The sequence below is a fragment of the Mesoplodon mirus genome, assembly GCF_964341445.2.
Source record: "Mesoplodon mirus genome assembly, chromosome: X".
NCBI lineage: Eukaryota > Metazoa > Chordata > Mammalia > Artiodactyla > Ziphiidae > Mesoplodon > Mesoplodon mirus.
Window position 1 is genome coordinate 139,146,712 of NC_138981.1, and position 16,536 is coordinate 139,163,247.

The 16,536-nt window shown below is 44.7% G+C and overlaps 1 protein-coding gene across 2 annotated transcripts in view; it reads right to left on the reverse strand.

Moving 5' to 3' along the window:
- Window positions 1–13,251, reverse strand: part of MECP2 (methyl-CpG binding protein 2) — a 62,973-nt gene extending 49,722 nt beyond the window's left edge. Inside the window, exons 1-2 of one of the 2 annotated variants that reach the window (XM_082609691.1) lie at window positions 13,124–13,204; window positions 7,853–7,976 (exon numbers count right to left, since the gene is read on the reverse strand). In XM_082609691.1, coding sequence (XP_082465817.1) covers window positions 7,853–7,878 — 26 coding nt within the window. In that variant the 5' untranslated portion in view covers window positions 7,879–7,976; window positions 13,124–13,204. Of the gene's footprint in view, window positions 1–7,852; window positions 7,977–13,123 lie in introns of both variants that reach the window. The other variant, XM_082609690.1, reaches the window with a different exon arrangement.
- Between the last annotated feature and the right edge of the window lie 3,285 nt (window positions 13,252–16,536).

Genomic DNA, 16,536 nt, shown 5'->3' on the forward strand with positions numbered 1-16,536 from the left:
AAAGCATCTTTGATCTCTATTGGTGACAAAATCACAGGTACTCCTAATACTACCATGGTCTGCTGACTATATTTGTCATTAAATTTTCAGTGAGAGGTTAATGAAAATAAAGACGGAGTGTTTTTCCCATCCAAGGTTATAGAACCCGACTTCTCAACCCTGAGTCAGAACCCTCAGTCTAGAAAGATATACAGCAAACAGTAACAGCAGTTTCCTCTGCATGGTGGAATTTCCAGGGTGATTTCCATACGCATTTTCTAAATTTTCTACAATGATGCTTTACTTATGTAATTAAAAAATAAAGAGCGTAATGAATAGTTTTTGTTTGGTTGTTCATTTTGTTTTGTCTTAAACAACTTGGAAGAGTGGTTAAGAAATTTTATACAGTTGCTTACAAGCTGTATTAACAGTTCCTTACAGAGTGATACCACTTAAAAAGACTTTCAACCTTCCCTAACTACATATTATGATGAATAGAATCATTCCTGTGTTCTTACAAACCTAGAAAAAAATTCACTAGAATTATTTATTCTGGAGTTAAAAGGAACAAAAAGACAAACTGTCACAACTGAAGACATTTGTCTATTTTTTTGCCAAGTGTAATTCCAAAAACAGCTGAAAATATTAGAGCGAATTAGTACTTAATATGGACTAATAGCTTCTGCTGTTTACAAAAACACAAACCCCACAAACACACAGAAATTTATATTTTAAAAATACGTTACTAAAAGTGTATATACAAATTTAAAATACAACTTTTCAAGGAAATGTCAAAACTTAAGTACCACTAGAAACCCCAGAAAAATGAAAATGCTTTAATTTTTCAAAAATAATTTACATGTAGAAAGTCAGCTCATGCTGAAAAGTGCTCAAGTTGGTGTCTTAGCAGCAACGTGAAATGTTGCAAAGGAGATGGGAATGAAGGGAAATGTGCACATCTCAGAAGCCTTCTTTGATTTCTTTCAAATCTAAAAATAAAACCTTCGGACTGCTCTATTAATAAGTCTGGAAAATGGATGCCTTTTTTGTGGAAAGCTTTCACAAACACAGAAATAAAAATATCTTCTTCTCGGTTAATAGACCCAAAGGATGTAAACATAAACCAGATGTCAATCCTTGTTTCTCCACAATTCCATTCTCCCTCAGGGCTCTGGTGGGACTTTGGTTGTAAAGATGTCTCCACAACACAAGGAGACATGTTAAATGAATGAAGGTCTGCACAGAGCAACATGGACCAGGCTCAAAAGGCCAAGTATAGCGTGAAAAGAGCAAGCTGCAGAATGTCACATACAGTAGGATACCATCCTGTAAATTTGCAAAACACTTTTGAATGTTATATACTGGCACGTGGAACACAGCATAGAGCATGCATGGGGAGTATGCCCATCACCTTCGGGGGACAGGGCGGCAAGTGCAACCATAGGCTGGGGTGTCACTGGAGCTGTCTCATTCGAGTTCCATAAGAGGAGGCTGACGTGAACTGGGCAAACTGCTAACATTTCCGGAGTACGAAGAGAAAGTACCCGAGTCTACCCCTCGAGTAGAGTGCAGAGGACAGGGAGGAAGAGGGGCAGGAGGCCTGTGGGAAGGCAGGACCTGAGAAGCAGCAGGGTTGCGATGGCCTGCGGGAGCGCGAGCGCGGAGCAGCGGGTGCCAAGGAGCCCACCGCCCGAGCCCGGGCTCGTGGGGATGACGGCGGCGCCATCCGCAGGGGCTCATCAGGGTGGACCTGGTCCTTGACAAGACAGGAGTGAGCTTGCTCATGCACTGCTTCCTTCACCACGAAAGTCTTGGCAAAAAAATACTAAATAAAAGTGAGAACTAAGCAGTGCGTTTGGTCCCACAGTTGACTCACACGCCAGGCAAGCTGTCTCCCTCCTCGCAGTATCGAATGTCAGAGTGAAGCCCTGGGGCAGAAGTGGAGGGAAGGAAGGTTCCAGGAAGAGGTCTGGAGCAGGAGCCCCAGGGGCCTGATGGGTAGGCGACCAGCCGACTCAGGGCAGATGGCCTCGAAAGCAGAGGCGGGGTGGGGGGAACAGGCCGGGTGGCCAGAGCGCCTGGCACGGCCTCCGGGGGCTCCGGGGGCTCTCAGAGTGCGGCGGCTCGGAAGGGAAGCTGAGCCTATTTGGCACAGCCGGCGCAGCTGTGTCTGATCTCCCACCAGCACACTCTGCCAGTGCAGCTGCTCCGAGACCCCTGCCTGTCTCATCCCCGCACCATGAGCCCTCGCGGCCAGCCTGACAGTTCTCTCTTATCCGAGCCTGCAGACGGGCTGCTCTCTCCTCCACACATACTTTCTCCTGGACTAGTTAATATTGCCTTATCGTTCAGGTCTTGGGGGGGGGGGTCACTTTTCAAAGAAGTCTCCTCCCTGACCCTACCCTGAAGTCTAGGTGGGGTCCCTCAAATATTTATGTGCACCCTCAGTGGCCACTGTAGCATTCAGCCCCTTGTAAAGTAATGGCCTATTTGCCTGTCTGTCTTCCTTTAGACCACAAGACCACTGAGGCTAGGAACAGTCCCTAGCATCTAGGACAGGAACTGACAAATAATAGATGCTCAATTAGTACAGGGTAAATGAATAAAGTATTGCAATATAAGAGTACCATGGTCAAAGACAAATGAAGCAACTGCAATATGGCCCTGGATATTCCTTACACATATTACAATACAAAAAAGACAGAACGTCCAGCAGCTACGGCACTCTTCAACCCTGAGTCCCAAGGAGCCACTGCAACTTAGAACAATACCAAAATAAAAATGCTCCATTTTCTTCAAGATTTCACAAACGGGACTTCCCTGGTGGCCCAGTGGTTAAGAATCCGCCTGCCAATGCAGGGGACACAGGTTCGAGCCCTGGTCCAGGAAGATCCCACATGCCGCAGAGCAACTAAGCCTGTGCGCCACAACTACTGAGCCTACGCTCTAGAGCCCGCGAGCCACAACTACTGAAGCCCGCGTGCCTAGAGCCTGTGCTCCGTAACAAGAGAAGCCACCTCAACAAAAAGCCCACGTGCCACAATGCAGCCAAAAATAAATAAATTAAATAAATTAAAAAAAAAGATTTCACAAACAAGCACAGGCTGAAGTTCCCCTTGCCAAGTAAAGGGTCCTGTCTCAGCCTCTGCTCACATGAGGTCATGAAATGCAAGCTTCTGAAATTTTGCTTTCTCGTGCTAACTGCTGAAAGCAATTTCTTCCTAGCCTAATAAACAGCTCTCTAATCTCTACAAATTGCAGTGCAGTCATACATTTTTGTGCTTATCTACTCATATGTAGTTTTTCTCTAAAACTGTGCAATTAAAAGGCCATCCTTGATCTAGCAATATCTATCAAAGTTTAAAATGCATATATCCTTTGACCCAGCAAGTTCCATCTCTAGGAATTTCTCCTACGGATAAACTTGGCTGTGAGCAAAATGGTTATTATGTAAAAAACTATTCACTACTGCGTTAATGAAATAAAAAACACTGGAAACATAAATGTCCAGCAAGAGAAAACCACTTAAAGAAATTACGGTGCCTCCATAATGGACTACTACCCCAACCCTTAAAAAGAGTGACGTGGCTCTATAGAAACTGATACCGAACAATCGCCAAGATATATTAACTAAAGAGAGCAAACTTTGCGAATACGCACAGTATTTTACTGTTTGGTAAAAAAACACACACCTTTGTGTGTGTAGACACATACATAAAATATATACATAAACACACATATAAAAACATATAATAATATGAGGTATCTAGAAGAGTCAATTTCACAGGAGACAGGAAGTAGAGGAGTGATTGCCAGAGGCTGGGGGAGGAAGGAAGAATGGGGAGTTATGGTTTAAAAGGGACCATTTCAGTTTTGCAAGATAAAAAGGGTTCTGGAGATACACAGTGGTGATGGTTGCACAACAATGAGAATGTCACTTAATGAATGTCACTAAACTGTATACTTAATAATGGCTAAAACAGTAAATTTTACGTTATGACTATTTTACCACAATTTAAAAATTACACACACACACAGATTAATAAGAAACTGGTAATGATGACTGCCTTCAGGGAGAGAAATGGATGTCTGGGGACAGAGTGGCAAGGAGATCTTATACCATGTAACCTTTTGTACCACCTTTTTCATTCCGTACTATATACCTAACTATTCTAAAACATCATTAAAAAAACCCCTCAGCCTTACACAAGAAGCCTTTTCCTTAATCACAAATCATTTATATCATTTCTTTAAGTAAAAAAAAAATCAGGATTCCACTTCAGTTTTGAGGGTATTTATTAGATTTAAATGATACAAGTTGCAAAAAATTACACTTGTTCCCCTAAGATTATATTCACCAAAATCCTGTCTTTATTTTTATCAGCTATTACAGAAAGCTTCAAAATCATTATAGAAGAAAATTAACATTTTTATCAGTACGCAACTTTTATTCCATCACAACCAAGCCAGCTGAATATAGAACTATTTTAACAGCAAAAAGCCCTCATCATAAATCAAGACACAAATCAGCCTTCAATTACATGAGTTAGAAAACAAACTATGCTTATGTTGCAGTCTACCGTAAAGCTTTAACTTCTATGTCAGAATTTAAAACACACACATGCACACACACACCCTCTGGATTCCTCCTAGTTTATCTAAAACCTACTTTTGTGAAGATCCACTATTTTCTTGAGTCTTCCGGAATGAGCACTGTGGCCATGCAGTTGGCATCACGACCTCTGTAGCCTACCCCAGCACCCCTTGCCTGGTCAAGAAGGTAGTGCTTGCAGGGCCCAGCACCGTCCCTGGCTCAAAGCAGGGGCTAAAATATTTGTTGGGTGAATGAATAAATGATTATCTGCTGACAGGCTTGCCATCAAGCCTCACAAAGAAAAAATTCAGAAAGAAAAAAGTAAGAGACGCTTTGTTCGCCTAAAGTCAGCATATGATACACGTGAAGACCAGATGACTGGTTCACCAAATGGCTATGATACAACTGGCTAGGTGGGCTCTAGACCTCATCCCACCGCAAAGTTAAATACAAGTATTTTAAATACCATACAAAAAACACAGGACAACTTACCTATAAGATTCTTTTGCATGTATCAAATATGTATATATGAATATAGCACATCATCAAGTTTTTTAGGAAGGAAATACAGATGCACATTGTCATGTTTTTAGAGTAGGAAAGGACTTTCTAAGTATAAAAGCAAAAGAAGAAACCGTAACAGAAATTTTACATAACAAAAAAACAAGCAGGATCAAAAGATACATGACATGGGCTTCCCTGGTGGCACAGTGGTTAAGAATCCGCCTGCCAATGCAGGGGACACGGGTTCAAACACTGGTCTGGGAAGATCCCACATGCCGCGGAGCCACTAAGCTCATGTGCCACAACTACTGAGCCTGTGCTCTAGAGACCACGAGCCACAACTACTGAAGCCCATGTTTCGCAAGAAGAGAAGCCACCGCAATGAGAAGCCCGCACACCGCAACAAAGAGCAGCCCCCACTCGCCGCCAACTAGAGAAAGCCCACGCACAGCAACAAAGACCCAACACAGCCAAAAAAAAAAAAAAAAAGATATCCGACAAAGTAGGAAAAATATCTGCATGATGACAAAGAATTAATTTCCTTAATACATTAAGAGTTCTTATAAATTGACTTAAAAAGAAATATCCTGAGGGAATGATAAATGCAGAATATGAACAGGCAATTCACAAAGACCAAATACAAATGGCCAATGACTACTGACATTCAGCCCCAGTAATAACCCAAGGAGCACAAATTTAAAAGATGGATATCCAATTCTGCGAGGGTATGGGAACTGGCACTTTCTAAGACTGTCGTGGGAAATGGGATAGACATTTTGGAAGGTGATGTGGTAGTACCCACCAGTAACTCCAAGTCTAGGCAGCCATTCTTCAAAAAGACTGGCACGTGAGGAAGTTCAATCCAACAGCGTCTTAAAATGTGAACCATTGGGAAAACCAATAGGGGGACAACACATGACAGTAAATTGGCACCAAACCATGCTGCTATTAAATAGAAATGAGGCAGAGAAACGCATCACATGGATAGATGCAGAATACGTACAATACCATTCTTGTTTTGTCAAAAATACAAAAGGTGCGTATTGGCGTAGCCTGAGAAGATGATTCAGAAGGATCTACGTTAAGCTATTAACAGCAGTTACTCTGGGTAGTGGGCACGGAGGGTAATGGGGAGCTTTCGCTTTTTTACTTGATATACTTTAAAATGGTTTGAACTTTCTATAAAAAGCATGTATTATTTTTATAATTTCTTAAAAAGGAAGAGAAAAATAGCAAGATATCAAGCACTTATCTATTAAAAACAGGTTCTGTCCTTTGAGAATTACCTTCAAAGTTCCTTGAAGCTCAAATGGCCGTGTCTTTCCCATTCATAAGTAATAAGAAATATTTTTAAAAACATCTCTTCCTTTCTACATTTCTTAGAAGAAACTGTACAGAGTCACCACTGTCTTCTAAAATCCATTCGTAATCTGAGAAAAAGACTATTAAAAACATAAATCACCCCCTTAGGCCTAATATCTATCAGAAGAAACCCATTCACTGCCTATATTACATTTAGTCCACCCAATTTCTGAGACAATGCACAAAGCGCCAGCCACAGAACTCCCACCAGCATAAATACGTGGCGTACAAAGAACGCCCTGTCGGCAGGGCCCAGGGCACAGCCCGCAGCGGTAAATGGGAATGACAATTTGAGTCACAGGATCAGGAGTGAAACCGAACTTGGGACTTGGAGGCAGTGTGATGCTCTTCACTTCCTTCTACACCTTTTATTCTCTGCCACCCAAACTCTGCCCCTTGCACAGCCCCGAAATGGGCGATCTGTTACGGATGTCCACACGGCTTTACACTGAGGCGTCAGAAACCACTAGAGAGATACAGCAAAGTGCTACTTGAGGGTCTCAGCTGGAATCACAATGGCAGCATATGTGTAAACCCACATTTTTTCTTAGGAAAAGAAATGGAAAAATCAAATTAGAACGTTCTGTCTTACCACATGGAATGTTTGAAATCCGGATGTCAAAACATCAAATGTGGAGTGACCCCTACTCTAAAAAAGCTTAAGATATTGAGCCAGACAGTTGAGAAATTAGGGAACCACTCATTTTTACGAAATTAAAGTCCACGCAGTGGCGCCAAAGTAGCCCAAAGCGCGGCTGATAGAGCCTCTAAGTGTCAGACTCAAATGACTTAGCTTCCCAGCTTTTCAAAAGGCATTCATTCTGCTCTAGAGTCTCAAGAGCCAGAAGTGTATCTGGGTGTTCTCTGCAGTCCCCGTGGGAGGAGTGCGGCAAGCACACGCCATTAGCCATGGGCTCCGCTGTCTGGCAACAGCTTTCAGGATGTCATCCTTCTAGGGGACCACACACCAGTTCCCACGTCTGAAAACGCATTACCGCCACTCACTAATGTTGACCAGGAAGTCATTTACCAAAGCAAACAAAGCACAGTGCTGAAGGCCGCTAGGCGACAGCAGTAGCGGCAAGTGAAGAGCTCAGTCAAAGTGCTCTCAGCTCAGCTGACCTGCTTGAAGGTGAACTGAAGGTGCAGGTCACCAGTTCCGGCTCTAATCTGACACCCGCCCCCAGATCACACTGTGGCTACCAAGTAGCCCTACCCAAACTGACCTTTCAGGGCTCAGGGAAGTGACTTTTTTTTATTATATGGCACAGTTTGGCACAGTTATGTCTTTAGTCTTTGGGGTACTTTTATACTGTCCAAGAGTAGTATAACTTGTTTTATTCCTTTTTTTTTTTAAAAACAGATGGCCAAACCAGGACATATACTAAAAAAAAAAAAAGGAAGGTTACTTACCTGAGCCCTAACATTCCAGCTACCATGGAATCTTGTTGGAGCTGGTCTACAGAAGCAAGATGTATTCTGGGGAGTCACATGTCACATCAAAGCAGGAACTGGTGAGTCTGTATTTTTATGGAGCCTAAAACAAAGAAAATCGTAAGTTGAAAGCCCCCATTGTGCTCCACGACCTTTTTCCCAGGGCTATTTGGGACATTTTGAAGATAAACATACAGACAAAGTACTATGCTATCTCCCGGCTTACCTAGCTAGAAACAAAGAATAAACTGCAATTTACTGACATATAACACACTGTGCTAAAATAAAGGAAAGACTCATGCATGTTAGAACCGACACTATCACAGGTCTTGTGACCTCTGAGGGAAATTTTGACACTATAAAGCATACCGTTAGTAGCGATCTCTAGTTAGTATTTCTTGCAACATGTCATACAGAAATACTCAGGGAGAGAAGACATGTTCAAGAGAACATGCAACATCAAAATGTCATCCCAAGAAGAACACATGAAATCCAGAGGCAAAGTCTCCCTTCATTTTAAAGCAGCTGAAGTTGCAACAAGCTGCTGTAACATCACATAAAGGGGCTTTAACCGTGAGAGAAAAAAGGCAGCACCAACAGAAACCAAGTGCCCTGGGAGATCCAAAGCTATCCTCAAAAATACACAAGTCTGTTTTAGAGCAATCACTTTTAAGCCTCTCAGATCAGAAAATCAAAATGTTCAACAAACTGGGTTAATAGCTTGATAGTTTCTATTTTGCTTTTGAACACGTGTTCAAAAAAGGTCTTTTGTCACTCTATTTTTTATCAAGATAACCATCATTTCCTTGTTAAACCTAAACTGCCCCATATTAGCTAATTTCTGATACCTTGCTGGCCCAAGAGTAGCACTTTTATCTTTAGACTAAAAAAAGCCTAGAGTGTAAAACTTAGAGACTCTTCAAACAATTACTCATGCAATCAAACCCAGAGGAAGGGCAACACCAACCAAGTCTTTTACTGCTGGTCTGTAACTACCAGGATGGTACCTGGAATTATCTGTTGAGGTGCAGTGAGACCTTATAATTCCCTTAAACATTCGAGCCATAGGACACTTTGAAATCCCAGAAGTCAAGGTTACAGTATTACTCAGTTAGCTATATAATAAAAATCAAACTGGCACCCTGGCTGGGAGGCCCTGGAAAAGCCACATCTTCTCACAGCTGCATTTTTTTTTTTTGGTAAACTGCATTTTTATTTGTAAACTGAGGGAGCTAGACTAAGGTTCCTTCTAGCTCTGAAATTTTAAGATCTCTGATAACTCAGGATTCCATGGAGAAAAAAAAGAGCCAGCAAATGAGAGCACTTAGGTGAAGACCCAATAAAGCAATGATTTGCAGGTCCATATACATAGTGCCCCCAGCTCTTAGGCACAGAAGCCAACTGAACCCTTCCTAAGGATTGCTCCCAAGAGTCCAGACCTCTGCAGTACTGTAAAACAGCTATGCTAAAGACACATTCATACACCAGCAGAACCAACATAAGTGTGCCTTGAAGAAGCGAAAAAGGCCAAGGCTTTATTCTGTAATGGAACAGTCACAACCCCCCTTAAACATGGGAGTAGGCATGCCCTGCCAGCCCCCCAATTCCCATTCCCACTCAGTTCCCACACACACCATACCTACCATCAAAGGGGTGGAACCAGGTATTTAAGCAATGGCATGCAAATCAAGCTTTCAATAAGAAGAGGTTCCTTGCCAGAGAAAGGCAAAAGAGACCAGGTAAAGGCAGAAGAGCACAACTTCTGTGTCAGTGAGTCCAAGGAAGAGGAACTCATTTACATCCGTCCTACCCGAAATGAGGTAAAGGCACAGAGGTGACAATGGCAGTTTGACTGGAGAGGGCTGGTACAGAAGCATTGAGGACAAGGTCCTTCCATTGGAGCGGCAGTAATGCTCTCCCCAAGAAAAAAGGTTGCGTCTGCCGGCCACACGAGGCTGGTCTGCATGCATGTCACCAGAGCAGAGGGTGGTGAGAACAAGCAGGTGTCCTTCCACACTCCCTTGAACCACCAGTCTAGGACCACTTCTGCACTTAAAACACTAGTTACTACAAATGCCAAACATTTTCTGTGCTTCTCTTCTTCTCATAGATAACTTGGGCAGGCTGGCCACAAACTGCTCTTAGCCAATTAAAAGCTTTTCACTGTTATTCACCTTTATAAAAGATTACGGGGCTTCCCTGGTGGCACAGTGGTTAAGAATCCACCTGCCAATGCAGGGGACACGGGTTCGAGCCCTGGTCCGGGAAGATCCCACATACTGCAGAGCAACTGAGCCCGTGCGCTACAGCTACTGAGCCTGCGCTCTAGAGCCCACGAGCCAAGTACTGAGCCCGCGCGCCTAGAGCCAGTGCTCCACAACAAGAGAAGCCACTGCAATGAGAAGCCCTTGCACCGCAACCAAGAGTAGCCCCCGCTCGCCGCACCTAGAGAAAGCTAGCACGCAGCAATGAAGACCCAACGCAGCCAAAAATAAATAAATAAATAAGTAAATAGATGTTTTTAAAAAAATAAAGAAAAGATTACAGGTTCCAGGAGACAGCATTTATAATGTAAATAGTCCCGGGCAGGTGTATTAGTGGTGGAAACCGCCCTCCAGTAAGGAACTGACACTTTTCCGTCTGCTCTTCTTTATTCTAGGTTCAAGAAACGAGCTTCTCATGCCATCTCCACACGGGGGAAGGGGTATTCAGGTGGGATAACATCATACTGGACTCATCCAGCCACTTCTGTCAAATTCCACAGCTTGTCTCCCCACCCCACTAGATTCAGCCACACAGAGGCAGGGCAGGCAGGGAAACAATGGCTGTGGCTGGAAATTGCAAATAGAATGCAAAACTGTATTCTAACCCTCCTGAAACATAAGCAGCGCAGCGCAAAAGTTGGAGTACGGTTGGACTGCATCATGCTCTATCAAGTGAAACAAAGACCCGGGAGTCTAGGTTTAAAGCATTCCAGGCAAATCTGTAACAACACAAAAAGAGCATGGTGTGATAGGCCAGTACTGGCAAGAAAGCCACAGAAGGTTTCTTCAAGCTGTTAGGACATGATGACTTCAGATGCCACCAATCACTTTGCAGAGAAACTATATTCTGGAAGCTGTCTGTGCAGTTTAAAGGGATAGGGATATGATGGAACAACTGACTGGAGGGGCCCCCAAGGAGGCTAATGCACTGCCAATGATGCAAAACAAAGCAGAGCCCTTGTCCTGTCACGTCTCAGGCTTAGACGTACAAACCTTGGAATCTTCGTCAAGTGAGCTTGTGTTATCTGTGTGTGCAGACTGGAATGCACCGCAGTGATCGGCCGGCCACCTGGCTGACATGTCATGAATGGGTACTCTGTGGCAACTTATTTAATCAACTGTACTTCTACTAGATTGATTGTGCCCTTTAAGGTTCTGATATGTCTGGGTAAGAAAATAAAAGCAAATGTTTCCTAGGCTCCGTGACTAGGATTTTAAGTAGAAGTCCTAAAAAATCCATAAATAAGCCTATTTCTGTAAATCCCTGGTGGAAATTCCCAAAAGACCTAAAAAAATCCAGATTTTTTTTTTTAAAATAAAGATCCAGCATATTTCAAAGGACCCAAGAGGAGAGGTTAATCTCATTGTTAGCTGAAATCACTCAGATGCAGATGAAAATTCCGGCCATGAAACCTCAACTTCTCCTGTATAGTAACTGCCTATTAACAATGAATTTTACTACCAAGGCCCAAATATGCTTCATTTTTGTAATATAACAAAATGCCTAAAACTTGCCAGAGTCCTACAAAGTGTAAGCCACTCAGCCTCCCAGGCCAGTAGGTTCGGTTCCACAATCACCAACCACCCCCTGAATTTGATCCTACCATCTTACAATTTGGGGCACTGATCCCGCACAGCAGAGACACAACGTGTGAATGGCTCTGCAGAGCCTGTTCCTGTTCCTGGAAAAACCAGAAGCACACATCTGCCTGACCATGAGTCAGGAATATCAATTTTGTGGTGGAGCCCATTTCTGCTGTGACCAATCCACACCGAACACACTCACAATAGAAGCGATGGCCTCACAGGTGTATTCCAGAGACAGCTTTTCCCCCTTGGATCCACACTCAGCAATGCCATGAACGGTCTCCTCTGTAAGAGCAATCTTTAGACTCTTCACAATGACCTTAAGTCTTCAGTGCAAAACCACAAAAACATTGCCATGCCACGAATAAGTCACCTGAGTTTCAGTTTGCGTGACTCAGAACCAAACTAAAAAGAAAATAAACTTTCAGGGACCAACTGACAGGAGCCACAGCGATGCGGTGAACTTGCCCCATCTGGTACTGATGATCTTGAGCAGGGCACGCTCCAGGACTATGGAAGCCCGTCACATACTATGTCCCACTCCACTTATGTAACTGAAGATCGCCGGCGAAGGGGGGGAGGATGGGAGGGCGCTCGTATTCTGAGGCCACGGCACCCCCAAAGGCCCTGGGGGCGCGCTCCCACCGAAGAGCCTCAGGTGCTGCCGGACACAGTCCCCTACCCACGGCTCCTGATGGCAACTATAACCGCCTCTTTCTGATGAGCTGTGGGGTCAGGAACACAATGTCTAGTACCTTTTGTGGGTGGACAATAATTCCCACCTACTTGTTCCTGGTAGATGCGAAAGAAACTCGCTCGCAGTGGGGGCAGAAAGTCATGGAATGGGCGAGAAGGAGGGGGAGGCAAAGCCTGGAGATGGGGGTGAAAGCGCAGGAGCCCTTGTGGCGCACTCTCCCGACGGGAGGCGGACTGCGCACGCGCGCCAGTGGGGGGGCTGAGTAACGGGAGAGGGGGCGCGCGAGGGAGGGAGACGGGAAAGCGCGATCCAGGGAGAGGCCGGGGCCGCGGGCGCGCGACGGCGCCTCGGGCCCGAAGCCCCGCGAAGGGCACGACGCGCGCGCGCAGCCCCGACAGGCGAAACCCCGGCGACAGGGGTGCCCGCGGGGCCGGGGGCCGGCATGCGCGCCGGAGGCGGGAGGGCGGGGGGAATCAGGCGAAGGCAGCCCTGGGAGGCCGCGCCGAGGACGGTCACCCGCAAGTGCGGGTAACGGGCCGAGGGGGGGGCGCCGTCACCAGCGGGAGGGGGAGGGTAGAGAGGAGGGACGCCATCCGCCAGCCGTGTCGCCCGACCCCGCGGGCCCCTCCCGCGCCACGTCCCGCCCCTACCCCCCGCCCCCCAGCAAGGGTCCCCGCCCGCGGCCGCGGCGGTCCCACTCACAGTCTCTCCTCCTCGCCTCCTCCTCCTCCTCCGCTCGGCGCGGCAGCGGCGGCGGCGGCCATTTTCCGGACGGCTTTTACCACAGCCCTCTCTCCGAGAGGAGGGAGCGCGCGCGCCGCCGACGCCGAGACCCCGCACGGCCGACGTCGTGCCCCGCCCTCCCGGTCGGCCTGTGCGCTGCTGCACCTGCGCGCCCGCGCCCCGCCCCCGGCGCCGCTGCCAGCCGGCCCGCCATTGGGTGCAGCGGCCGGGGCAGGGCGGAGCCTCGGCGGCGACGCCTCCAATTGGCGGGAGTTCGTGTCCATTCCGGCAAAGGAAAAAGGGGCGGACGCCCCGTCTAGCTGCCGATTGGCTGCCGACGGCCGTCATTTGGGGAAAAGAGGCGGCTTGGGTTCCGAGGGGCTGGTTTAGTGGGCGGAATTTGAATATTAAGGATTAATGGGATGCTGGGGCAAGTGAAGGCCTATGCTCGGGACGCCTGTTTTTGCGGCCATCCCGGGCCCTTGACCCGCTGTCCACAAACACACAAAGTATGTTGCCACAAGCCTTTCACAGCACCCACGTTTTCTCAACATCACCACCTTCAGTACAAGCAGCAAAGTTGCCTGACATTGTTCCAGCCGAGGGACCTTGCTTTAAGAGGCCTACCCAATGCATTCTTTCATCTGAGCCTGCCTTGTGCCACACTCTCACAGGGGCAGGGAATAAACTGAACAACGAATCACAGCCCTGGCCTTCTTGAAACTCTGGTGGGGGGGAGAGGGTGCATGCCAAGGTTGCATGAGACCTATCATTGTTGGATGAGACGGTTTGGTGTGGGTGGGCAGAAGGGGTAGTGGGAGCACAAAGGAAGCAGCACTTAGGTCTGCCTGGAAGACATGATTTGGGACCTAAGATCCAGCAACGCTGGTATGGAAAAATATTTAAGAGTATGAGAAAAGTTTTAGCTAATGGAGTGTTCAGGATAGGACTGTTTGTCAAGGCGACCTTACTCTGATTCCAGCTGTCATCCAATTCATCCAATGCTCTTTGTGCTAGTTCCATGCTTGACAAGGAACCCTCTGACTCTGATGTCACTCCCCAACCCCCATTCATTTATTAGATCCCTGTTATGTGCCAGGCACTGTTCCAGGCTCTGGATGCACAGTACTGAACAAGACAGCAGTCTAACATTCTCGTGGGGGAAGATTCATAGTAAACATACAAATAAGTATATAATATAATATCACATAATGATAAGAATTTTGAGATAGATAAAGCAAGGGTGAAGGGGGTGCTACTTAGATATCCACAGGCTTTTGCTCTCATTTTATTCCCCCATATGGTTATCTGAGGAGAGAAGAAGATTCCACACAAGTTCAAAAGCCCTGAGGAGAGACTATGCCTGGTACGTTGGGGCGTAACAAGGAAGTTTATGTGGCTACAGGGTGGTAAGGTATGCGGTTGGAGAATTGGGAGCTTATTCTGAGATGAGAAGCCTTTGGAAGATTTTGAACGGGAGCTGACATCATCAGATGTATGTTGCAGGTGCAGTGTGGAGATCTGTGGTGAGACAAAAGGAGCAACAACCCAGTCAGGAGGCCCTGACAGTAGTCTAGGAGAGGTGAGAGTGGTTTTTAACTAGGGTGGTAGCAGTGGAGGTTCTGAGAAGTTGTGAAATTCAAGCTGTATTTTCAAAATTGAGCAGAAAGTATTGGATGTAGCATACAGAGAAAGAGAAAAAACAAAGAGGGGCCCTGAGTTTTTGACCTGAGCAACTGAGTGAATGGGTGATTTCACCATGATGGGGAAAACTGTAGGAAAAGCACATTTGGGGAGGTACAGATCAAGAATTCTGTTTTGGCCATGTTAAGCTTGGGGTGCCTATTAGACGTGCAATGTTGAGACAAGATGTTGAGTAGGTGGTTGAGTCAACAAGTCAACAAGCTCAACATCTAACTCAAGAAACTATAAAAGGAACAGCAAAGTAAACCTGGAGGAAACAGAAGGAAGAAAAATAAGGATGAGCAGAATTTGATTAAACAGAAACAACCGATTGAGAAGACTGAGAACATCAAAAGCTGATGGTTTGAAAAACTGGAAACAAAAGCCAGCCTTCTTAGATAGAGAAAGAGAAGACACAAGTAAATTATATTAGAAATGAAAAGGAAACATAACCATAGATACAATCGATTATACAATAGATAAAACAGATAAATTTTCTAAAAAGGTATTATAAACAACTGTATATCATAATTGGAAAACATAAGCAAAATGAATAAAAGTTACTAGAAAAGCACAGCTTACCAGAACTGATTCTAGAAACAGAAAGTCTAGATAGACCCTCTATGACCACAAAGCAATTGACTATGTTTTTTAAAAAATCTACCCCTCCCTCCAAAAAAGCTCAGAGAACTTTACAGATGACATCTACCAAATTTTTAATGATTGGGTAATTCCAATCATAAACAAAAAAGAAAGAAATCTCCCCAAACTTGTTTTGTGAGACTAATATAATTACTATAACAAACCAATGAAAGGAAGACACAGGATATGGAAATAGATGTAAAAATTCTAGACAAATATACTGAACCCAGCAGTATATATTGATATATCCTAACCAAGCTGAGTTTTATTCTAAGAATGCAAGGATGGTTTAAAATTAGAAAATCAAACTTAACAGATTTAAGGGGAACAAATTATGTGATCATGTCAATAGATTCAGGAAAAGCCTTTGATAAAATTCAACACCGGCTTATGATAAAAAAAACAAACCAGCAGCAACTCAGAGAACTATGAATAGAAGGGAATTTCCTTAATCTGATGAAAGGTACCTGTTAAAAAAACTTAAAGGAAAGGTCACATTTAATGGTGTTAATGGGGAACAAAGCAAGAAATAGAACAAGATCTATGGTGCGACATCATTCATGTAAAATAAAACACACATCCTTCACCTCCCATTCTCTTTTAAACCTTATCCTTGGAGTTTCATCGTGAGGAGAAAGACCCATTAATCCCAAATGGATTCCCTTGCTGTTAGGACACAGGCATACAGATCCAGCCAGTAACAAAAAGCTGGAAAAGTAATGGGAAAAAAAAGATTCAACTCACTCTACAAAAATTATAAAACAGCTGGGAATAAACTTAATAAAAAATGCCAAAATACTATATTAAAAAACTGTAAAACTTTACTGAAAAACATAAAAGAAGACCTGAAAAAAAATAGAAACTACCACAATCCTGGAAAGGAAGAGTTGACATAATAAAGATGTCAATTCTTCATAAATTAATCTGGAAATTCTTTGCCTGAGTCAAAATCTAGGCGAGAAGAGTAGGTGTACAAGACTAGATGTCAAGACATTTTCGAAAGAGAAAACCAATGGCGAGGGTCTTGCCAAATTCCTTAGTTTGAATAAACGAAACTTAAGTGATAC